General features: G+C 36.6%; 3 protein-coding genes across 10 annotated transcripts; 2 read left to right on the forward strand and 1 right to left on the reverse strand.

The window, feature by feature from the left end:
• On the forward strand, positions 1–4,155 carry LOC107843871 (condensin-1 complex subunit CAP-D2; the record flags this gene model as incomplete). Its single annotated transcript, XM_047397429.1, is given in 11 exon segments — positions 1–143; positions 236–412; positions 818–885; positions 976–1,198; positions 1,281–1,380; positions 1,551–1,666; positions 1,741–1,798; positions 2,537–2,688; positions 2,796–2,997; positions 3,515–3,673; positions 3,752–4,155. Coding segments are annotated over 11 exon segments (1,619 nt in total), but the record flags the coding sequence as incomplete, so codon positions are not given.
• Positions 4,156–6,016: 1,861 nt separating this feature from the next.
• On the forward strand, positions 6,017–14,693 carry LOC107843872 (cystathionine beta-lyase, chloroplastic). Of its 3 annotated transcripts, none has more exons than XM_047397430.1 (14): positions 6,109–6,200; positions 6,465–6,585; positions 8,780–8,936; positions 9,009–9,157; positions 10,421–10,491; positions 10,586–10,677; positions 10,930–11,017; positions 11,095–11,206; positions 11,597–11,693; positions 11,783–11,864; positions 12,735–12,852; positions 13,075–13,182; positions 13,298–13,400; positions 14,328–14,693. In XM_047397430.1, exons 3-14 carry the CDS (start codon positions 8,819–8,821, stop codon positions 14,501–14,503), a joined length of 1,314 nt encoding a protein of 437 aa, XP_047253386.1. In that variant the 5' UTR covers positions 6,109–6,200; positions 6,465–6,585; positions 8,780–8,818; the 3' UTR covers positions 14,504–14,693. The 3 variants fall into 3 exon arrangements, with proteins under 3 accessions (XP_016543761.2, XP_047253386.1, XP_047253387.1); XM_047397431.1 differs by having other exon boundaries at positions 6,465–6,537; XM_016688275.2 differs by lacking the exon at positions 6,465–6,585 and having other exon boundaries at positions 6,017–6,200.
• Positions 14,694–14,904: 211 nt separating this feature from the next.
• On the reverse strand, positions 14,905–20,307 carry LOC107843873. Of its 6 annotated transcripts, none has more exons than XM_016688278.2 (8): positions 20,100–20,306; positions 19,405–19,468; positions 18,436–18,541; positions 17,766–17,939; positions 15,772–16,263; positions 15,607–15,693; positions 15,444–15,520; positions 15,201–15,272 (listed from the first exon to the last, which is right to left on the reverse strand). In XM_016688278.2, exons 2-7 carry the CDS (start codon positions 19,450–19,452, stop codon positions 15,459–15,461), a joined length of 969 nt encoding a protein of 322 aa, XP_016543764.2. In that variant the 5' UTR covers positions 19,453–19,468; positions 20,100–20,306; the 3' UTR covers positions 15,201–15,272; positions 15,444–15,458. The 6 variants fall into 6 exon arrangements, with proteins under 6 accessions (XP_047253388.1, XP_016543765.2, XP_047253389.1 ...); XM_016688276.2 differs by having other exon boundaries at positions 19,405–19,574; positions 20,100–20,305; XM_047397432.1 differs by lacking the exon at positions 15,444–15,520 and having other exon boundaries at positions 14,905–15,272; positions 20,100–20,305.
• Positions 20,308–24,419: the final 4,112 nt, after the last annotated feature.

Raw genomic sequence — 24,419 nt, forward strand, 5'->3', positions numbered from 1 at the left:
TTTTTGTTGTAAGTCATGTAGCTTTGAATCAATTGGTTTACATTGAGTCTTGGGTTCGCAAAATTCAGAAAGATAAAGCAAAGAGAGAGAAAATGGTTATCGAGGATAAGAGTGATTGCACGGATAAGACTGGTCCACAGAAGGTGAGAAGGATCTCAAGGCACATTGATCTTTTTGATGAAGTCTGCAGCCATTTTAAACTTTAAATACTTTATAACATCTGTTCTTTTTGCAGGATAATGGTATCAATGCAGAGCTAGGCCTAGCAGCTTCTGAAGATGCATTGCTCGATACACTATCTGAAAGAGCAGAGAAAGAAATTGTATCTGGCGGTTCCCGTGAAAAAAACTTGATTGGCCATTGCATGCCTTTTCTTTCGAAGCTCTGCAGGAATTACAATTTGATGCAGAAGGTGATTGTTACGCCTACACTGTCTATAACTTTGAGTTTTCAAACACCAGAACTATACCTACCCCTTTTGGATTTTTCTCCTTGTTTAACTCACATGAATCTCCATAATCAGATGGACCAATATGATTGCTTAAGGTAGTTGACCGACTGTGAATGAAATATTTTTTGTTCAGATTAATTTAATAATTTAAAGTCAAATCAGAGTTCAAATGTGAAATGTTTGTTTCGCTTCTATTCATATGTTACTTGGATGCCGTGGCTCTAGACTTTTATTATTAGAAGAAAATAGAGCCTCTAAACTTTATTAGTATACCCAAGGACAGTTTACTTCATTCTTCAATCAGTAATCTCAATCCAACATCATTTAATTTAATGGATACTGACATATCTTCTGTATCTCTCTCAGTACCCTGAACTGCAAGCATCTGGAATGCTTGCATTATGCCGATTTATGATAATTGATGCTGACTTCTGGTTTGCCTATTTCTCAATTCCTCTATTCTTGTTTTATTATTTACACTTTTTCGTCAAAGGTTCTAAACATGTGTCTATGTAACTTCCTAGTGATGCAAATCTCCAGCTTCTTTTCACTGTTGTGGAGAATGCACCGTCTGAAACTGTTCGATCAAATTGCACAGTTGCTCTTGGAGATCTGGCAGTTCGTTTTCCTAATCTGCTAGAGCCATGGACAGAGCACATGTATGCACGATTAAGAGATCCATCAGTTTCTGTGCGGAAGAATGCTGTATTGGTTCTTTCTCATCTGATACTGAATGACATGATGAAGGTTTGGCTGGACTATCATACACTCGTATGTAGCTTTCTTGTGGTAGATTTTTAGCATCTTGATTTGTGTGTATCATTTCTAGGTGAAAGGTTATATAAATGAAATGGCCATCTGCCTGGACGATGAAGATGAAAGAATTTCAAATCTTGCCAAACTTTTCTTTCATGAGTTGTCAAAGAAAGGTAGTATATCTACCAAACTTTTCTTTCATCAGTTGGTAATAAAGAAGTCAATCTATCTTATCTCTTTCTAGTCTTTCTACTGTTGAGCTTCTTTCGTCTGCTATTGCGTGTTTTTGACTGTACACATATCAAATAATACTGTTTTTTCTCTTTAAACTTAATGTTTACAGGGAGCAATCCAATTTATAACCTACTTCCAGATATTCTTGGCAAGTTATCTAGCCAGAACTTGAAGGAAGAATCATTCTGCAGCATCATGCAATTTTTAATTGCTTCAATTAAGAAGGTATCATGAATTTGACTTGCGTCTTTGGTCTCTTCTATAGAGAAATTGATTGGAATGTTTTTTTGTATCTTTAGGACAAGCAAATGGAAGCTCTTGTCGAGAAGCTTTGCAATAGATTTTGTGGAGTTACTGGTATGGAATTTGAAAATTGTTTTGATTTATTTCCGTGAAGAATTTGTGTACTATGATCAACTATTTAGAAGAAGAGAGAAAATATATTGGGTACTTTTAGTTTGCAAGGATATCTGTTCCCTAAGTTTACACTATGCTAAACTAACAAAGTTATTCTGCCCCTGGGTTTGGTCTGTTTACATATACTTTCTTGCAACTATATGTGAAAATATGTATGTCTCTTTATTTTTGCCCCTAAACTTGGCATTGAGGTTTACCATAACTTCCTGTGAGGTTTCACAGTTTTGTGGATAAATCATGCTACCAGCTTGCTCCACTTGCTATTGCTAGGCAAGTCGTGCAGTTTACCGTCAGATTTTACAGTTCTTTCTATAGTTAATCCTGCCTGATCTACATTTCAAAGATGTGGTGGTTGTCAACTTTGAGTTGTGATTCTGCGAGCTTCAAAGGGGCTGATATACTTATTTGAGATTGTTTGAGGAGTTGCCGGTCTTTCAGTATTTGGTACGACGGCTTTGTGGATGCTTCATCTGATATTTGCTTTCATATTCAGCTTTCTATGCTGTTATGGAAGGCGTGTTTACCGTATTTCTAGGAGTACCTTTGCAAAAATTTAAAAGAAAATTATAATTAGGAGACCTTTGAATGAATAGATTTAAGTGAGTAGATTAGCTTCTGATTTGCTATTTGAATTATCACCTGAGAAACTTCTGCATGTTAACATCCTCTTTTATGCAGATATTAGGTTATACGAGTACATATCCTATTGCCTTTCTCAGCTATCATACACTGATAAAAGCATGAGAAAGCTGATAGAGTTGTTTAAAACGTATGAGCATGCCTTATCTGAAGACTCTGTGATGGACAATTTTCGAACTATTATCAACAAGGTAAGATTTATTGTGGCATCATAAGGCTTGGGCTAGTTTTTGGCAGTTATTGGGAATTCATTTCACAGTGTTGAAGCTTATCTGCCTCGTTGAATTTCTTCAATTAGGGGAAGAAATTTGCTAAACCTGAACTCAAATCATGCATTGAGGAGTTTGAGGAGAAGTTGAATAAGTTCCACATCGAGAGGAAGGAACAAGAACTTACTGCCAAAAATGCTCAAAGCCATCAACAGAAAGTGGACAGCATGGAGAGCATCACGGTGGCTCAAAAAGAAGAAGAGGAGATTGATGAATCTGAAACTACAGAAGGTAATTTTCTCCAAGTCAATTGCCTGTTCATTCAGCTATTACTATTTCATGTTTTATTTACAAGGTTCTCATTTTGAAACTTTTATGACCGATGGCTCCAGAGCTTCATTCTTGTCTCTATAAATTACATGGTTCTTTTATGTTTTAATCCTGCGAAAGAATTTAAAAAGAATGTATAGGAGGTAGTAGCTGTTACAAGACCATGTCATAGTACCTTATATCGATAGTCGATCCTTCACTACTATTTTTCTAAAAAATCCATATGATGGGGGTTTTCAGAATTTGGTACACTTAAGATGTAGATACTGATAAAAAGGCTCCCAAGTCATTTGACGAGAGAGCTGGAAATATATAGAGGCTAGAGGCAAAATGGATTGAGAAAACTTACAAAGTGTGTGTGCAAATATGGTGCAGATTGTTGTATGTGCTGCATTTTTGATGATCTATGATGGGAAGGGGCGGGCAACAATGGTTCTCTTGAATGTTCTGTAACTTCATTTTCTTGATCATGTAACAGATTCTGAAGTCACCGATCCATCAACGGAAGTGCAAACAGAATGTTCCCCTTCAGAACCAGCATGTTCTGAGTCGGAATCAAATTCTCATGCTTCCAGTGAGGTGACTGATTCAGCAATTGATGAAAGTGAAGTTCAATCCCCTACAAGTCGCACCAGAGGTTCCTTACATCGCCTATGTCCTTAGCAACTTGTTTCTCTAACGAGGTGAACAGGCACTAACACTTTTACATTTGCAGGTGCCACTAGATCCAGAGCTAAGAACAGCAGTAAAAGTGATCAAAACCTTGGCACTTCCAATTCCACTCGATCCAGAGCTACGAACAGCAGCAAGAGTGATCAAAACCTTGGCACTTCCAATTCCACTCGATCCAGAGCTACGAACAGCGGCAAAAGTGATCAAAATCTCGATGCTTCTAATTCCACTAGAAGAATAACCAGGTCCAGCCGAAGGTCCTAAACTACCCTCTTAGAATTAAACGTTTCCTTGCATTTCCAGTTTAGTCGCGGCAGTTGACCTTCCTTACAACTGTTCTGTATGCTAACTTTGTGGATGGTCAATGTTTCTCTTTGCCCTTTTCTCTGAGTTAAGCATGTCGTGGATCATTTTTCTCGATAAAAATGCAATATTCAGTTTGCGGCTTGGTTGTTCTGCTTCTTCTCATTAAGGCCGAACCCAACGTGCTTGGTGTCGAGGCGTACGTATTGTTGAATTTATTTTCAGTTGAGGTGAGCTGGATTTGTGCTCAAGTGTTGTGTGTGCTCCATTGCCAAGACTAGGTGCTACTCAAAACTCATGTTAAGATGAATGTTTATGTGCTCCTCAAGCTGATTACAAGGTTTAACAGTTGCTACAATGCCTTTGTTCTATGCTTAAGCTTTGAGCAAAGTTAGTACATATGTGGTGGGAGGCTAAGTTGCTCGAACTCTTCAAAAATGTCTACGGGTGCGTGTTTGATCCTCCAAAAATAGTATATTTTTGAAGGATCTGACACGGTGCGTCCAACATTTTTGTTGAGTCTGAGCAACTTAGGTGGGAGGAGGTAGCAGGTATTCAGTTTGAGCATGTGCAAGTTAGTTCGGACACCATCATTGGCGAAGGAAGATTGGGTTGTGTTTACGAACTTGACCTCGAAACCCCACAAAGACATGAGATTGAGCTCAACATATGGAATTATTTTTTTTGCTATGAAGCTTAACACTTGGTATTATTGCATCAACGAACTACATAGTTCAAATGTACTTTTAGCATCATCGACGATCCAACTTAGGGAAACTTCTACCTAGAGATCTCCGTTGAAATCGAGCTATTTTGTTCAAACATCTAGGAATATTGATAAAATCAACATGTTTGCAAACTTTCAAATGTCTTCACACATCACTTCTATGTCCGTTGAAGTAGCCACTTGTTTTTGAATCATGGACTTTTTTCAAGATCCCTAGTAGACCATAAAAAGGGTTAATGCCCACTCAACAAAAACGTAAATGGGATAATTGATCTCGAAATTAGTTATCCCATCATGTATATAAGATAATTTATTTCATCACTATGATATAAATGGTGGTTATAATTAGTCTCGAGACTAACTAATACCTCCAAACAAACACGACTTAAAATAATCTTGCATTTTATTCTCGACTATGATAAAAAAAAAAACTATGTATTCTTCATTCATCATTAATAATAAAAAATGGAACAATTGTGGGAAAATATAATTTGTTCAAAATCAGGACAATTACCTATTACAACATGATTTAAGTTTGGTGGAAAAGGAAATAAGTTAAGATTTATATTAGGTTCATTCAGAAATTATAAATTGCCTAAACTGCAATAAATTATTTAACAACGTAATAAGATGAGTACTTAAACTGGTAAATTGAAAATTTTCAATAGTTAAAAACAAAATAAAACCTATTATTACTCTTATTTAAGGAGTCGACCAAAATAAAATTACTAGTACAACTTTTTAAATACAAAAGTTGCTGTGAACACTTTTTCATTATTAGTTTGGTTCCAAAATTAAAAAAAAAAACATAATTTTATATTGAAAAAATAATTTAAATTTGTCATGTTTAATGAAGCTAAGTATAAATTTTTTTATAATCACGTAAGAAAGTAAACTTTTAAAATCTTAAATTTTGTAAGGTAATTAGTATCAATAATAAAGAAAAGAATTTTAAACGTAACTAACCTCAAAAACTAACTCATGAATTCTTTATGATTTCTCAATTTCAAAATCAATTAACCTCATTTCATTCTATATGGGGCTCATTATTCCCCGCATACTCAAAATTAGACATCTGAAGAAAATAAAACATATAAAATAAGAATCCAATATAGACTAAATATTGAATTAAATGGATTATTTTCTAGTCCATTCTGAAAATAATATCACCTTATTATCCAAATAATTTAACTTTAAAATTTCTCTTTAAAATTAATTTCTCTTTAAAATTAACGAATCAATTTATAATCAAACTATATTCAAGAATTATTTTGGATCATAAATTTCATATATATTTTTTCATTTTTGCTTAAAAGTTAAAACATTACATCAAGAGTATATATGTATATAGCAAATTACCTTTCCTTCAGCCATTAGTGAAGAAGAGGACGATATTTGAATAATGGCTTCTATGTCTCTAAAGCAGCCTTCCAGTTCTCTTCCTACCTACCCAAACACCAAGGTAACCCTTCCATTTTATTTTATTTTTGTGTAAAATTAGTTGATAGAAAAAAAAAATTAGAGAAATCTTGAATTGGGTTCTAATCTTTATTCAATTTAGGCTCAAGAAATTGAAAAAAGTTAGGACTTTTAATGGTTTTTATGGTTTAAGGGGTTCATACAGTTGTTTTGCTTTTTGGCTGTCTCTATATTGTTTTTGTTTTTGGTGGAAGTTAAGCATGTTTAAAGTTTGAGAAATTTAAGGATGTTTTTCCATGTGTTGTAGCCTTGGTGGACAGAGTAACGTGGGACCTGTTGTTGTTGGTGGGAAGTGGCAGGTATTAGTGGAATTAGTTGAGGTGCGTGAAAGCTGGTTAGAACACCACAGTTATAAAAAAAAAAAGAATGTGAGCAATTTTAAGCTTGAAAAATTGAAAAGTTATCTTCTTTATTCTTCTATGAGCTTCACACAGTTGTTTTGCATTTTTGGGTTGTAATCTTTATTCATTTTAGGCCAGAGAAATTGAAAAAAGTTAGGATTTTTAATGATTTTTATGGTTCTAGAGGTTCATACAGTTTTTTTGTTTTCGAGGTGTCTGTATTTTTGTTTACTTTTTGCGGATGATGTAGTCTTGGAGACTCGTAGTGGAGTTAATGCTAAGTTGGAGGTTTGGAGGCAAACTCTTGAGTCTAGAGGGTTTAGGTTGAGTAGGTCCAAGACGGAATATTTGGAGTGTAAGTTCAGCGAGATGTCTCATGAGTCCGATGTGGTTGTTAAGCTTGACACTCATTCTATCAGTGAGAGAGAGAGTCAAATATCTGGGGTCGATGATTCAGGAGAATGGAGAGATTGACGAGGATGTCACTCATCGGATCGGGGTAGGGTGGATGAAATGGAGGCTTGCTTCCGGTATCTTGTGTGACAAAAAGGTACCTCCCAAACTTAAAGGAAAGTTCTATAGAGTGGTGGTTAGACCGACTTTGTTGTATGGGACGGAGTGTTGGCCTGTTAAGAAGACCCACATCTAGAAGATGAAGGTGGCGGAGATGAGAATGTTTTGGTGGATGAGTGGGTGTACTAGAAAAGATAGGATTAGAAATGAGGTTATTCGAGATAATTTGGGAGTGGCTTCGGTGGAAGCCAAGATGAGGAAAGCAAGGTTGAGATGGTTAGGTCATGTGATGCGGAGGAGCACGGATGCCCCAGTGCGGAGGTGCGAGAGGTTGGCTAGAGATGGTTTTAAGCGAGGTAGAGGTAGACCGAAGAAATATTGGAGGGAGGTGATTAGACATGACATGGAACAACTTCAGCTTACCGAGGACATAACCCTGGATAGGAAGTTGTGGAGGAGGCGAATTAGGGTAGAAGGTTAGTCTGTGTTAGGATGTTGTATGTTTTGGTGTATACTTGGAGTATCTTGCTTTTGGTATTATTGTATATGTTAATTTCAATTGTATCTTGTTCTATTGCTATTCCTTATCTTATCTTATCTTAGATTGCTATATTTTAAGCCGAGGGTCTATCGGAAACACCCTCTCTATCTCACAATTGAGGCAATGGTACTATGGACTGCGTACACTTACCCTTCCCATATCCCACTTGGTGGGAGTATACTGGGTATGTTGTTGTTGTTGTTGTTGAAAGCTTTGAACTCAATGTGTGGCGTAGTCGTCGATGACGTGGGTCGAGAACTCAAAATGCCAGGTGATTTATTTCCATGTGTCCTTGCTTTGGTGGACGGTGTTATCTAGTACCTGTTGTTGGAGGGAAGTAACTTGTATTTTGTGGAATTAGTCGAGGTGTGCAAAACTGGACCTGGACACTACAGTTATTTAAAAAAATAGTTAAACAATTTATGCTTGAAAGACTGAAAAAGTTATCATCGTTGTGCTTCTATGAGCTTCACATAGTTGTTTAGCTTTTTGGGGCCTTTCTAATTTTTCTTTATATGTGAGAAACATAAAGAATGTGTAATGTAAAGCAATTTTGATTGGTATTTCAGACAAACTGAAGTTCTTGTTTAAGCCAAGGCTTCATCATCTTGATGTTTTTGGCTTTCGGTCTAAACTTCGATGAAAAAAATATGTAGATTGCTTTACTTGTACTTGTTGAGCAGCCAAATAAGTGGAAAAAATGTTACTTCTGATGGAATGTTGTGCTAATGTGTACAGTAAATTAGAGAAATCTTGAACTTCGTTGTAATCTTTATTCAATCTAGGCCCGAGAAATTGAAAAAAGTTACGATTTTTAGATTGCTCTTATGCTCCGTGAGCTTCACACCGTTGTTTTGCTTATTGGGGCTCTCTAATTTTTTTTGTGTGGAAGTTAAGAATGTTCAAAGTTGAGTAATTGAAGCTTTAAACAATGAAAAGTTACCATCTTTGTGCTTCTATAGGCTTGAGGCATTCCTAATTTTTTTTCGCTCTTGGAAACATAAAGAATGTGTAACGTAAAGCAATTTTGATTTTGTATTTCACACAAAATAATGCTCTTGTTTAAGCTAAGGCAACATATGATTGATTGTTTTTACTTGTACTTGTTGAGAAGCCAAATAAGTGGCAAAAGTGTTGCATTTGATGGAAGGTTGTGCTAATGTGTAGGGTAAATTACCTGTAAACTTTCAAGTGACATTTGGGTGCATGAATGGGAAGGGAACTCTTATTGAAAAGAAATTCCAACTATATTGCTCGAGAGACAAAGAGATGGATTTCACTGCATCAGCTTCGATTGATAGTGCTGCTGCCGAATGCATAGATGGTATGTACCGAATCCACTTTTAGATGAGGATAAGTGAGTTTTGAACTGATTGTACATACTGATTGATGGCAGGGATGGGAACTTTGGAGCTACCTCCTCGAGTTGAGGCTAGGGAAGCAAAAGAACCAAGTGTTTCAACAATATTGATGAACTTCAGCAACGCATTTGATCCTTATGATGCCTTAAGTACCCCGTTGTATCAAACATCTACTTTTAAGCAAGTAAGTTTTGAAGATACTTTCGCAGTGGAATGCAATTTCATACTACATGGCAAAGCTGCATTTCTTATCTGGCAATTTTTTTTTCAGAAGAATTTAATGGTGCATTTTTTTGCCATCAATGTTCCTTAGTTATTTGTTTCTACCATCTTTATCTGAGATGTTAGCCGTCAAAATATTTGGAGGTTTCGTGCAATATATTGGAGGCATGAAGCAGTTTGCAAATATTATCATGTGAAACAAGGATAAGAACGGAAACAGCCTCTGGTAGAAATGCAAGATAAGGCTGTGTACAATCCACCCTTGTGGTGGGGCCCTTCCCCGGACACCGCGCATAGCGGTAGCTTTAGTGCACCGGGCTGCCCTTTTTTGAAGGATAAGAACAGAAAGTTAATATTACATGCAAAAGAGAACTGACCAAAAAAAGTAACTAGGACACAAGTTTTGACCTCCCTTCTCTCCTTTTCTTTTTCATCGTATTTCTCTCTTCTTTTAGCATGGGATTGTGTCTTGAGCATGCCTTTTACTTCTCTCCGCATCACATCCACATTGCAACTATCATTGACCCACCTTTTCTGAACCATTCACAATAATGTAAAAGAGATTGGAAGTGGTGTGCAACTCTATTTTGTTTTAAAGAAAATGTATTGTACTGTGTATACGTAGAGACCCGTCATAAATAGTAGGGATTTGTAGGAAAAGATGAAAAAATCAAGGAGAGAGTGCCCATTATTTAAGAAGAAGAAGAGTTACGGTCTTCATCTTTCATGAAGAAGATAGAAGGAGTCACCCTCTATGAAGCTAAGTGGTTAACCTTTATAAGGTAGGAGAAGTTCTTAAAACTAGGGAATGGGAACTCAATCAAACTGAGTGAGCGTATCACCCAACTCCAACTAACTCGAGGAAGAAAATATTCCTATATGAGTTGCTGCAAAATAGAAAAATTGAAGAGGGGATTTGCATTTGGATTACCCAGGAGGTCACTTGTTATGGCCATGCCTTTAAAGCTAACCAAATGAATTCAATGCAATTGTGTGTGCTTAACTAATTCCGGGACCTCCAACAGACATTGGAATGGTTCAACTAACTCTGGTAAATGACCATACTATCATCCAATAATCCTTTGACGGAGTTTTTCTGTCTGCAATGGTAATTTTGGCACATGATTGGCTGCAGTCATCTTAAAACAATTCTTGTCCTCGAGGATTTTCTTTAGGAGGACTATTGTACCATCTTAAACCTAATTGTTTCTGCATCCTTCTGCAGCCTTCGGCGACTGAAAATGGGCAATATGATTACACACGGAGTGGAAATCCAACAAGAGATGTATTGGAAAAGTACGTTAAACTGTGTGCAGACTGCTAATAGTTGAAAGTTCATCTGTTAACATTGTTGTTATCAATAGCATTACCACATTTTGAAAATTTTCAGGCTTCTTGCAGAGCTTGAGAAAGCAGATCGAGCATTTTGCTTTACTAGTGGAATGGCCGCCTTGGCAGCTGTAACTCGTCTCGTTAAAGCTGGTAATTCTAAAAATCGTACACGCAATGCATTTGCATAGAAAAAAACTGAATATGCGCACACCAGATAAATTATGCAGCAAACTTGATTAACACCCTCTTTTAAGTTTGTTCTGCTCATTTAAGATGGTTATGCTTTCTTGCTGGATGAGACATTGAATCTTCATTTGTGTCGTGCTAGCGTTTTCTTTCTTGACATCTTGGCAAGCAAATGTTAGTTAGCAAAAGAAAAGCTTCAATTTGTTGATTTTATAGGTGAGGAGATTGTTGCCGGAGATGACATATATGGCGGTTCTGACCGGCTACTGTCACAAGTTGTTCCAAAATCCGGGATTGTGGTCAAGTTGGTATCTCTTTTATCGATGTAACTCTACTTTCAATTAGGTGGTCAGAATTTTGATTGTCACCTTATTTATACAGGCGAGTGGATACCACTAACTTAGATGAGGTTGCTTCTGTGATTAAACCATGGACAAAGCTTGTTTGGCTAGAGAGTCCAACCAACCCCCGCCAACAAATTTGTGATATTCGTGTGGGTAATTGACAGTGGCATATGTAGATTATGCACGTATAGTTTTCAGCTTCACTGTAGCTGATAGATAGTACTCCCTTCGTTTCAAAAAGAATGACCTACTTTCCTTTTTAGTCCGTTTCAAAAAGAATGACCCGTTCCTTTTTTGGCAATACTTTAATTTCAACTTTCCACATGACATGTTTAGGACCACAAGATTAAAGGGCATTTTGGTACATTTGACAACTTTAATTTAAGGCCATAAGATTCAAAAATCTTCTCTATTTTCTTAAACTTTGTGCCAAGTCAAAGTAGGTCATTCTGTTTGAAACGGAGGGAGTAATATAATTGATCTTCGAAAGATAATGAATTTTTTTGTCTCATACTGTTTTCTCTTCTGATTTATTCCAGAAAATTGCCAAGATGGCTCATGCACATGGAGCTCTTGTGCTGGTAGATAACAGCATTATGTCCCCAGTAATGTCCCATCCTTTGGATCTCGGAGCAGGTATTGTGCAAATACTTTTTGTTCCGCTAACGGGAACACTATCGAATCACCTGCATGGAATGTTTGATTACTTGTCCATGGTTTTTCAGATATTGTGATGCATTCAGCTACTAAGTTCATATCTGGTCATAGTGATCTCATGGCTGGTGTACTTGCTGTCAGAGGAGAAAGGTTTTTCCTCTATTTCGCATATGTTTCATATTCTGATTTATTGTTATCTAATGGTTGTTTATCCTTCATTTTCTTGAGCCTTTTTTGTTGGCCAAAACCAATGATCACATTAGAAGCTTGACTGTAGTGAACCTGAGTAAGTAAGTATATATCCCCATTATTGGTTTCTCTTGCAATGAGTCACTTACCCGTAGTGAAACTCTATAACTGTTCATCAATAGGTAGCAAACGCTGACAAGATCACACTTCCTTTTCCACTCCACTTTTTATATAAATAAATAAGATTTCTATTTTCTTGGACTGAATTTAAAGGATGTAAAGGACAATTGTCTTGCAACTCCCATAATCTTATACTTAGAATAAGAGCCTACACCTATGTCGCTCGTATTCTTCAAAAATGTCAACGGGTGCGTGTCAGATTCTCCAAAAGTAGTTTATTTTTGGAGAATCTAACATGGGTACGACATCAGAGTCCCTGCACATTAGGCCTACACAGGGTCCTGAGGGTGAGCCTTCATGCAACTTTAGTATGTTTACTCGGGGTTGTATGTAAGTCTAAAATGGACCCCTTCCATGTGGCTTAAGCCTTATACAAGAACTCCTCTTTATGCAGCACCCTGCAATGCAAAAGATTTGTGCAATACTTCTTGACACTGAAATACTTTTCCTGAATGCACTGGCTGCCCTTACGAGTAGTTTTTTTGCTGATAAAGTTAAGTTGAAGAAATCAGTTCATTGACTTCTATATCTAAAAATCTTTAGTTAGTTATGTATAATATATTGAACGTAAATGATGTCTGATGCCTTGTTTCTCTTTGAACATCTCAAGTGTCCTTTCGATAATTTGCTTATAATTTTTCCTATTAACAGCTTGGCGAAACAGGTGTACTTCCTACAAAATGCTGAAGGTGCAGGGTTAGCGCCATTCGATTGTTGGCTTTGTTTAAGAGGAATTAAAACGATGGCTCTTCGTGTTGAAAAACAACAGGTTTAATTATTTTTTCTGGTGAAATTAGTTGTCCCACCACTTCTAGAAACTTAAGTCTTCCTGCGCCTTTGGTAACCTATAATTCTTTACCCTATAGATTTTCATGATTATGGCATGCATACTACTGCATCTTCATCTTTATATGGTGCAGAGAAGTTATGCTGTTTCGTAAAGTTCCGTCTCATCACTGTGTTGTAATTAAGTAATTTCAATATCTTGCAGGAAAATGCACAAAAAATTGCTGAATTTTTATCGTCCCATCCAAGAGTGAAGAAGGTCAACTATGCAGGTCTTCCTGACCATCCCGGGAGGTCTTTGCACTTCTCTCAGGTATTCAAACACGTGAATGTTTTGGGAGTTTGAACTAAGGCGTGGTTGTCATGTTTCCTCTCGCCAAAAAGGTTTCCCTTGAAAGATACGTGTCTGATTGTTGATCAATTTGCAGGCTAAAGGTGCAGGATCGGTCCTGAGTTTTCTGACAGGTTCTTTGGCACTCTCGAAGCATGTTGCTGAGACTACCAAATACTTCAGCATTACTGTCAGTTTTGGTTAGTTTCATCTCATGCTCAATTAGTTTCTCCGGTAGCTAAGATCACTTTTTCCTATCAAAGTCTGCAATACATGATTTTTGCCTCTCTTTTCCCTGTTGATGATTGTAAACGTGCAATATTGTTTGCCTTGGGAAGGCTGAAACCATATTCTATAGGGGTAGAAAATCTCATACAAGAGCAGTGTTTATTCTCAAATGTGTCTGCTTCTTTGTGTGGAATAGACAGATTAATAAGAACTATCAAAACAATGTTGCTTTTTGAAAACACCATCTAACTACAAACCGTAAGAATGAGCAATGCAGAAAGAGATGGAAACCTGGGCAATATGCTTCGACATTACTGCAATCAAGTATAGGGGAAAGACCGAACTACCAATAAGAAGCATAGGCTAAATAACCTAGACGTGGATCCTTTTAACTCCAAATCTACAAGGAGATAGTGTGTTGAACTGCTTCGTACCCAACTCAACTCTATTTCATTTGCTATCCATAGAACATTTCCAGTGGCCAGAGAGATAGACGTAGACAACTATTCAGGCCTTTCGGTTGTTTTTAGGGAAAACTAGCTGGAGATCAGAATTTCATCTTCAATCCATGTTATAGTTGTAGGTTTTGTTTTATATTAGGGGAGAGAACAAATGGGGATGTCGAAAAGAGAAAAAAATCGCGATAACTCTTGCTTGTAAACATCTGCACGGAAAACAAAAATTGCTTTTGTGCATTCGGCACAGGAACCATTTGACCTCATGAATTTGTCCACCGGCAATGGCATGGTACTGAGTGACGCGAATGATTCTTCAAATGACCTCTCTTGAACATGCTATACAAGATCTTATATTGATGCCATTCATTATGTACCTGTTCTTCCATTTACATTTTCCTTTGTCGCTATTCAAACGTGTTACATGGTCCTGAAATTTTGCAGGAAGCGTCAAGTCACTCATAAGCTTGCCTTGCTTCATGTCACATGCAAGCATTCCGGCTGAAGTACGAGAGGCTAGAGGTCTTACGGAGGACCTGGTCCGAATTTCAGTTGGGATTGAAGATGTCAATGACTTGATAGACGATTTAGACTATGCACTCAAGACTGGCCATGCCTAGAAGATTAAGCAAAGTTTGTGAAAACTGATACCAAGCTTAAATGCACTTTCTATTCTAGTGTTTGATGCATAATTTCACCCCAAATGTTTATTTCATATTTGCAGCTTATTGCAAAATGTAATCAATTTCATTTTTCTGAGTTAACAGTTTTTATTTTTGGGAAAGAAAAAAGATTTGATAAGGTGATCAATTCATGGCATGCTGCTATGCATTTTGTTGGCAATTGAACTAGATCGATCGGCTCTTCATGGTATTTGAGCCAAATTGTATGCACCTCGACTGACTTTACAAATACCAACTAATTTTGTCCATCGACACTTGGGAAAATGTAAAAAGTAACGCCTGACTGGCAAAATTGCATGTACATGTTTAAAAATTAATGCTAGTCATGAAACATAAGGGAAAGAGAAACACCACTACATGTTTAAAAATTAATGCTAGTCATGAAACATAAGGGAGAGAAACACCACTTCAGGTCAATTTATGAAAAAAAATTTTACATCAGACCTTTTGAGAAAAACAATAAATACCATACATCAAATCTTATTCATCACGGCCCTATTAACAAAACTCACAATAAAATAACACTTTATTTCTAGGATAAAATAGGAAAACCAATTTCCAAAGTGTAAGCACAGCAACGAACAGTGGCGAACAAGAGCTTTTTTGCTTGTGTTATTTCATGTTTATCCCAGAATCACAGGCATGTCAAACCACTTCCTTTTGCAATCCTATTTACAGAACCTTCCGAGTCCATGAGCCATTGGACCTGCAACAATTGCGATCGTACAAAAAGAAGATAATGTTAAATGTGTTGCACCAATATAACAAAGAGTGTTAATAACAAATTACAAGTTTCTCGGCTATAGACATTAGGCTGGAGTACTACTGAGTTATACTCCGTAGCCAGATAATTTTGAAAGCAAGACAAAGATGGTACCATCTGATTGTCCACTCAATCACTGGCAAAATCTTCGAACCTCGAGCCTTCAGATATAGCATCCAAAATTTTAATGTCTGCTAAAATGTGAGGCATAGATATAACTACTTGCTTACCAGGTTAAGGACATTGATTAATATGATTAACATGCCACACGACTAACCTTGATGATCTCTCCTATCTTGTGGATCTAAGAAACTGTTAACACCAGTTGACAGGAAGGCAGGTCCAGAATAGCTCTCTAAAATATCTACAAATGACGGAAATGCAAAGATAAGAATATGAACTCGAGAGAAATACTAATCAATAAGTGAGGGCAGGCACAAACCAGAACTATTAGAAAAGTCAGCTGTTAAGTCCGACAAACTAAAGTTTCGAGGAATCTGTCCCAAGAAACCAAATGAAGATGTATCAGCATCCAATAGAGTCTCATTTACTGGTTGTGAATCTGATTCTACACTGCTGAAAGATGAAACAGATGGATCCGTAATTCCAGGATGAGCTTCGAGGATATTTGTCTCAGTACCATACATGAAGGGTAAATTGCCTGAATAATCAGCTTCTGACTTGACCATTCCCCCTCTCGCACCTTGCACCATTCCCAAATTCGAGCTCTGAGCCAATAGCATGTTTGAGGATGGATCAATTCTTCTTGCATGAGCAGATGCATCAACAGAAGTTTGCATACATGGTTGGAGCGAGGACGCTCCATTATTGTATACGTGAGATAAATTGGCATCAACAGTCTGGTGCACATTCTCAGGCTTCACAGTAGGTCCAGCATGATGATCTCTTGCTTGACATGTCGAGTTCGGTGGGACTGTATAAGTGCAGCAGTAATCAGATAACCTTCATCCTTATTCAACATGTCACTAATGAAACTAATGAAACTATTGCATAATCAAGACTTTAATTCCAGTGGTACACCAGCAGTCCAGAGTATAACATATTAGTAAAATATGCAATTTTTTTACATCTCTTTGTTCTTGCTGAATCAAAACAACACAAATACAGAAATCTAATGCAGTACAATCTATGAACCACAGGGAAAGCAGGAGGCGTAAGTAAGAAAACAATCAACAGATGAACAGAGTATAGGGAATGATAGTTCAACTAATCGAGAATCTGAAAATTAGTAAGCTAGAATGATTTATGCATATTAGGATCTACCTCTTCAGCCAATGGAAAAAAGCAAGAAGAGACATAGAAACACTTACACTTAGTTCAGTTAATATCAGAATGGAATTGGTCCTGTCAACATGATAGTAAACATCAATCACTCCTTTAAACCTCAGAGGAGATCAATAATGCAGCTACTGACCATTTTTTGAGAAGAAGAAGATGAACCAGTGTTTCCCTCTATACGCTTCGGAATCTGTTAGATTTCTTTGTAATCCATAACTTAAGTTTGAAACTTGATGACAAACTTCTCCATACCTTTGCACTTGACCATATACTTCACTTGATTGTCAAAACGTGTTTTCATGATAATTAAAGATTACATTAATTACCAGGATCACATCCAGTTTTACAACACTCATCAAAATTTTGATCTCTCCTCCAGGTTAGTACTATGCTTGTCCATACTCGATAGAACTTCAGAAACTTATCCATTACACATATTTCATACTCTGGAGGTTGAGGGATTAAAGCCACAGAAAGAAGCATTATTTTTCAAATTGAAGATAAAAAAGCAACACTGCTCCTGGACTTCAAGCAAAAAAACACACGCTTCTCCGAAATAAAGTTCAAAATTTAGCAAAATTATATTTAACATAAATACATAAAACTAACCCTGATCAAGGCAAACATGAATTAAAGAGCCTAATCCTATGCTATGGTAAGGAGAAGGCTAATTTTTACTCTTGCTTCCACTACTTCTATCAGATTCTAGGCCATTTTACGAATCAAACTCCAGCAATCTATTCCATCATATTTCCAAATTCAACAAGCATTCAGAGTCTTGTTTTATCAGCAGTCTTAGAACCAGAAGACAGATCCTTTTGTGCTTTTCTTTTTTTCTTTTTCATCTTTAATATGTTCCCTCCACAACCATTCACAAAATTCACATTTTGCTCAGCCAGTTTCATGGCTTAAACCTTTCTCATAGTTATTCATTGTACAGCTAATAAGCTGGCTAGTTTTTTAACAATTCAGTTCAAAGACGGAAAGCTGACAGAAAGCAAATAAAAAGTTTAAAAGAAATTTGTTGGTCTTGGTGGAAATCCATCATGAATTTTACCATGCAGTTGAAAAGGAAAAAAAAAACAGATTAATTGTCTCCAGGAAGATCGACATCGCAATCTAAGATATTATGCTTACTTTCCCGAATCTGCGATCTATTAGCCAAGGGGATTGATTCAGTTGGAAACAGCTGCATTGTCTCAATCTGTCTCTCAAGCAAATCATTGAATCTCTCTATCTGATTCTTCACCATCAACCTTAAATGATATGCCCTGAAAAATTCCGGGTTTTCTTCTTCAAGCTTCTGCCACACTGGAAACATATCTGGTGTCAGACTCATTTCTTCTGCCAGATACACGTGGACCATATAGATCACACATGTTGCTTACAGATCATGAGAAATGGGAGATTGACCCAAATGTATCAAGAAAAATGAAGTTACAGATATCTCATTTTTATTAAACTTCAGCCTTAGAAGTTAGTTCCATTAGTTGCTCATTCTGCAATGAAAAAGAACTAGCCTTTTTTTTTTTTTTTGATAACCCAGTGAAATGGAACTAGCTGAACAGAGTGTTCGTCATTGAAAGGGAATAAATGATCTTATTAACAATTCTGCCCTCTTCATTAGATCAATTCTGATAACAGGACGACTTTTGTAGTTTTTTTTTTTCCCTGGTCACACATAATGTACGTTTTTCCTTCCTTCCAAGTCATTGAGTACCAAGATTTCATACCTACGATGATATGGTGGTCTGCTAGCTTCCCATCAACAAAAGATAGGATTAAAATGTGAAGTTAAAGGACTAACCAAGCTCGGTGAAACCAGCTTCAATTTTTGCTTGATGCAAGAGAGTTCTGACAACTTCCCCTTGGTTCATGTAAAGTTGTAGACATCTTTCTATCAGATTTTGTACCTGACATCAAAGAAGCTCATATCGGAAGAGAGAATTGCATGCAGAATGTGAGCAATTATACAGCAAAGAAGAATTTGATAATTGTGTAAGACCACTCTTTACATGTAAGAACGAACTTAAAGATGTAAACTTTTTGTTGAACCAAATAGTTAAAGGCGTCCTAAATTTCTAACTATAACAAGACAAACCCTATCGCAGAAGAACAGATAAAAAGCAACCATATTTGCAAGTCATTATCAGTGAACCTGCAAGCATAGAATTAGAAAACTATAACAGAGTTGCAAGTATGAACTGCATCAACACCTAAAACAGAGAACTTTAAAGCTAGACCTCAGAATCACATTTCCAATAAGAACTAGACAAAAAGTTATGAACAATTGGCTAGGTCCATCAAGACATTGCAATACTGTTCTCTATAATAGATTGGAAATTGGGAAAACGTTAACAAGGCTTTACAAAATGAAATCCTTGGTGTTGCTTACATCATTAACTACATTGCTTATGCACCCAAGGATGTGACCTAGTGGTTCAATGAAGTTAGGATGAGCACCATGAGGTCTCAGATTCAATTCCCAACAGAGACAAACAATAAGTGATTTTTTCCTATCTGTTCTAGCTTTGGTGGATAAAGTTACCAGGTAACTGTTGTTGGTGGGAGGTAGTAGGTATCCTATGGAATTAGTCGAGGTGCGCGCAAGCTGGCCCGGACAGCACGGTTATCAAAAAAGAAAATAACTACATTGCTTATCGACAACCAAACGACAAGTTGTGGGCGTCTATAAAATCCTTACTAACTATGTTTCTCCATTTAAATGATTCATAAAAGCCATGCATAAAACTACGAATTCAAACTCAATGCTTACCAGTTGTATATCTTGACGTGAGATCTTTTTAACCTCCCCCTCAGACATTTTCAATCTTCCAATACTGATATAAACTCAGCAAAAATCCAAATACAATTCGCGTTAACAAGACTTGACAAAGGAATGCAATCCACCTCTTGTCAACAAATATACAAAAAACCCAATATCACCTGATAATTAAAGTAAATTCAGTATTAAATACCTAAATCGCCAAAAATCCCTTAGAAAAATTATTTTTATCAGCTACATTAACACGTCCAGAAACTAACAAAAATCAATTATTTTACAATTTTTTGAATAATAATTCAAAAATAATCTCACTAAATTTGAACAAAAACGATTCTAGTAACATTAATTGCAATATAATTGCCATATTCACAATAGACAAACAATTTCAAACAGCTAAAATTTTAAGTAGAAAAACTACTTGTAAATAACATCAATTTCAATATAATATTAAGAAAACAGCTCTACGAACAATCATAATCTTTCAATTAACTAAAATCAAAATACTTTACCTTAAAAATTTAGCTAAAATAAAAAAACTTCACCTTACAAATTTAGCTAAAGTCAAAAAATTTAACTTGAATAAAAAAATTTCACCTTAATCAAACTAAATAAAAAAAATTCGCTAATTACGCAGAAAAAAAAACTATAGAAACCTATTTTTACCTTAAAAAAAGAGGTAATTTTACCTGCAATATGATCAGTTTTGCCGGAAACAACCGCGTGCGGTGGTCGGCGGCAGAGCGAAATTGGGAAAGTCGCCGGCGCCGGAGCTCCGATTTAGTTGTTCGTAGTTGTCTTCTCCCTCCCGCTTTTTCTAAAAGTTGGGTTTTGAAGAGATCATAGAAAGACCAGAATCTTCTATTACTGTTGTATTTTAACCCCTATTATTGTTAAAGATGCTCTTTTATATACCCACTTGTTTTATACTTTTCATATTAGGTGTTCCGGACTCCAGAGGGCTTCTAGGACTGGGGAAGACGGGTAGATTATAGAGTTAGAGTAGGATCAAATCGAAGGTTCATTAGGATTGGACATGGATGAGCCTCGACTGGGTTAGTGTTGAGAAAAAAAAAAGTCATATTAGGTGTCTCGAACTCCAGAGATGGGGGCTTTGAGGGACTAGAGAAGACGAGTGCATTATAGTGATAGAGTAGGGTCAAATCGAAGATTCATTGGGATTGGGCATGAACGAGCCTCGATACTGGGCTAGTTTTGAGAAAACAAAAGTCATATTAGGTGCCTCAGACTCCAGAAGGCTTTTAGGGACTGGGGAAGACGAGTGGATTATAGAGGTAAAGTAGGGTCAAATCAAAGTTTCATCGGGATTGGGATGGACGAGCCTCAATATTGGACTAGTATTGAGAAAAAAATGAAGTCATGCTAGGTGTCTCGGACTCCCGAGAGCTTTTAAAGACTGGAAGACGGGTGGATTATAAAGGTAAAGTAAGGTCATATTGAAGGTCTATCAGGATTGGACATGGACGAGTCTCGACTAGGATAGTATTGAGGAAAAAAGAAATATTAGGTGTCCCGGACTCCGGAGGGCTTTTAGAGACTAGGGAACAGGTGGATCATAGAGGTAGAGTAGGGCCAAATCAAAAGCCTATCAGGATTGGGCATGGATGAGCCTCGATATTGGGTTAGTATTGAGTAAAAAAGAAGCCATATTGGGTGCCCGGGCTTTTAAAAACTGGGAAAGACAGGTGAATTATAGAAGTAAAGTAGGGGCAAATCGAAGGTCTATCGGGATTGGGCATGGATGAGCCTCGGTACTGGGCTAGTACCGAGGAAAAAGGAAGTCATATTAGGTGCTCCAGGCTTCGGAGGGCTTTTAGGGATTGAAAAAGATAGGTGGATTATGGAGCTAGAGTAGGACCAAATCGAAGGCCCATTGGGATTGGGCATGGACGAGCCTCGACTAGGCTACTATTAGGGAAAAAAGAAGTCATATTATGTGCCCCGAACTCTGAAGGGCTTTTGGAGACTGGGGAAGATGGGTGGATTATAGAGCTAGAGTAGAGTCAAATTAAGGCCCATCAGGATTGTGCATGGACGAGCCTCGATACTGGGCTAGTATTGAGGAAAAAAGAAGTCATATTAGGTGCCTAGGACTTCGAAGGGCTTTTTGGGACTGGGAATTAGGGATGGATTAGAGAGGTAGAGTAGGGTCAAATCGAAGGCCTATAGGAATAATTGGGCATGGACGAGCCTCGACTGGGCTAGTATTGAGAAAAATAGAAGTCATATTAGGTGCTCCAGACTTCAGAGGACTTTTTGGTACCAGGGAAGACGAGTGGATTATAAAGGTAGAGTAGGGTCAAATCGAAGGCCCATCAGGATTGGGCATGGACTAGCGCCGATACTAGGCTAGTATTCAGGAAAAAAGAAGAACGTTCCTCGTCACATTATTAATCGATAGCTTGTTAAGTTTTTTTAATTACTCAATTGACCCCGATATTTCAAAATATACACATGTTAGGTTCTGAAGGTTATCGATATTGATTTCTAGACATGTGAATATTGCAATTAATGTCTATCGGAAACAACCGCTACCTCTACTTCTTTAGAGGTAGTGGTATGGACTGCGTACACTCTACCCTCCCCAGACCTCACTATATGGGAATATACTGTGTTTGTTGTTGTTGAATATTGCAATTAATATTATTAGAACCGTTTTATATTTTTCATATTTGGTACCAACTTGTTATGTTTTTTGTTTAATAATTCGACCCATAATATAAGCAGTTCCTTCCCCTTTTTCAAATAGTAATTTTCAATTATTAAGATTCTACCCAACTTATTTGAATCAAAGCCTTATAATAATTGAGATAAAAGCTTAATCTTTTGTCAAATTATTACTCTTTTCATTTGAATTTATGATAATGATGGTTCTTTCAATTTTGAGACGATTCAAAATATTTAACGCATTTTATTTGTAATAATATAATTTTATATAACAAATATCACGAATTATAACGAGTGTTAGTATGTAGTATTTTGTTCAAACTAACCTTATACTTCCTCAGAAACAGCCTCTCTATTTCTTTGGAGGTAGTGGTATGGATTGCGAACACTTTACCCTCCCTAGACCCCACTATGTGGGAATATACTGGGTTTGTTGTTGTTGTAACCTTATACTCCCTCCGCTCGATCCATTTAAGTGTCTTTTTAAAGTTTTACGCGATCATTTTAGATGAATCAAAGTTATATAGACCGACTCAATTAATGGTGCTAAAAAGAAGGGTGAATTCAACCAAAAAAAAAAAGAGCTAGCTTTATGCGATGTTGGGTTCGAGATTAAAAATGTGAATGGAAAATGGATGAAAAAATTGAGATAACACTCAAAATGGAAATTGTACTAAAAATGGAAAAGTCTAGTAAATCTCGCACATTGGTGGGAGAATGAAACTTGCAAGTGTTTATATTAAGAAACACTTACGCCACACAGTAAGTGAGAGTCGTGCGTCATCATTGCTCGCTTGCTTGGCTTCGATCAATGAGATCAACCTTTTAGACAAAATTTATTTACATAGTCCGAAAATCCAACAGTTTTGCTTCTCCATTAACGCGTGCATGCTTCTGCATGCAAAAACGCTGAACGTTGCTTCGAAGAGACACAACTCTTCAGGTAAAAAGGCACGCTGTTTCGGGAAAAGGAATGTCTGTTCGGATGGTTGTAACTGTTCATAAACAGACCCAATGTTTCGAATGAACAGACATGACGTTTCCAAAGAATACACCTTTCCGAATGAACCATTGCCTCCTTTCGAAAGAGGCACTTAATGGCTATATAAACCTGCATTTTTTCCACAGGTTTATATTGAATTTTTCTGCACTTGAAAAATACTTCTTGTCTTATAAAATACTCCGTGTGATCATTCACCGTCGAGTGAGTTCAAAGAGAATCCGATCGTTTGAATTACCACTACTGTAAAATGGATTAATATCTTGCCTTTTTTTTTCAACTTTAAAGTCATATAACATCACCAAGCATTTACTAATGACTTTTATTGATCATGATATTGCTATAAAGTTCTTTTATTTTGTCAAAATGATAAAAGAAAAATAGGAGAGTGTGAACACATTATTTACTTTAATAGTTGAAAGGAAAAAGAAGTTAATATAAAAGTCAGACATTATAGACTTTGGGTTGAAGTAGACAATATTACACTTATGTTAAGAGTTAATGATTCAGCGAGACGAGTATGGAGGTTGCGGAGTGATGGTGTGGGGCCCGATTGAATCCATTTGCCCGTTTACCGACCGACTTTACTACTTTTAGTTAGTTTGTGGGGAGTTTGTTGGGTGATTAAACAAAGTCTCACATTAATAGCTGAAATAAAAAAGAACTTACATAGACAATATAATGATACTCTTAATAGTATAACGTTTTTTGAAAAATAATTATATCTGTTTAGCTCAAAAAACGGACTATATCACACCATATTAATGTGGGGTTTGAGTATACAGTAATACTCATTAAAGATTTTAATTTGATACCAAATTTCTAATTTAATATCTAAAGAAAACAGATTGAACCTTTCTTTTGTAAGGTTGAATTGGACAGTAAAGTCAAAAAGTTAACAGAACATACACTATCCTAAAGCAAAGACATTCAACTCACCAATTGGCTGTCGAAAAATTTACTCAAAATCTTTCATTGAAAAGAAGATTCAGAATAAAAAAGGCATCCAAATTAAAAGTCAAATTTAGCTTTCATCAAAATTATAATGAATTCTTGAAAACTAAGGAACTCTATAGCTTCATTTTTGTCTTTACCTAGTTGTTTGATCTAGTGGCCACGACGCCTAATGTGTGAGTTAAATGCTCGTCACTGATTAAGACCTTGCCGTAGATAAAAACCTAAAATCTAAGTGGAGAATAGTAAAGGAACGGGGACCATAGTGGCTGATTTAAGTGGAGAATAGTAAAGGAACGGACCATAGTGGCCGATAAGAGCACAACGCCTGATGTATGAGAAAGCATAAAAAGAAGATCACTTCTAG

The sequence above is a fragment of the Capsicum annuum genome, chromosome 10 (genome assembly GCF_002878395.1).
Source record: "Capsicum annuum cultivar UCD-10X-F1 chromosome 10, UCD10Xv1.1, whole genome shotgun sequence".
Taxonomy (NCBI): Eukaryota; Viridiplantae; Streptophyta; class Magnoliopsida; order Solanales; family Solanaceae; genus Capsicum; species Capsicum annuum.

Bases quoted from the DNA above. Each gene is read 5' to 3' on its own strand.
- LOC107843872 (XM_016688275.2), top strand. From the start codon at position 6,141: ATGGCTTCTATGTCTCTAAAGCAGCCTTCCAGTTCTCTTCCTACCTAC. The intron at 11,694-11,782 runs GTATTGTGCAAA...ATGGTTTTTCAG, and splicing joins TCCTTTGGATCTCGGAGCAG to ATATTGTGATGCATTCAGCT. The intron at 13,183-13,297 runs GTATTCAAACAC...ATCAATTTGCAG, and splicing joins GGTCTTTGCACTTCTCTCAG to GCTAAAGGTGCAGGATCGGT.
- LOC107843873 (XM_016688278.2), bottom strand. From the start codon at position 19,452: ATGTCTGAGGGGGAGGTTAAAAAGATCTCACGTCAAGATATACAACTG. The intron at 15,694-15,771 runs GTTTGTGCCTGC...CGTCATTTGTAG, and splicing joins TGACTTTTCTAATAGTTCTG to ATATTTTAGAGAGCTATTCT. The intron at 15,521-15,606 runs GTTAGTCGTGTG...ACATTTTAGCAG, and splicing joins AGATAGGAGAGATCATCAAG to ACATTAAAATTTTGGATGCT.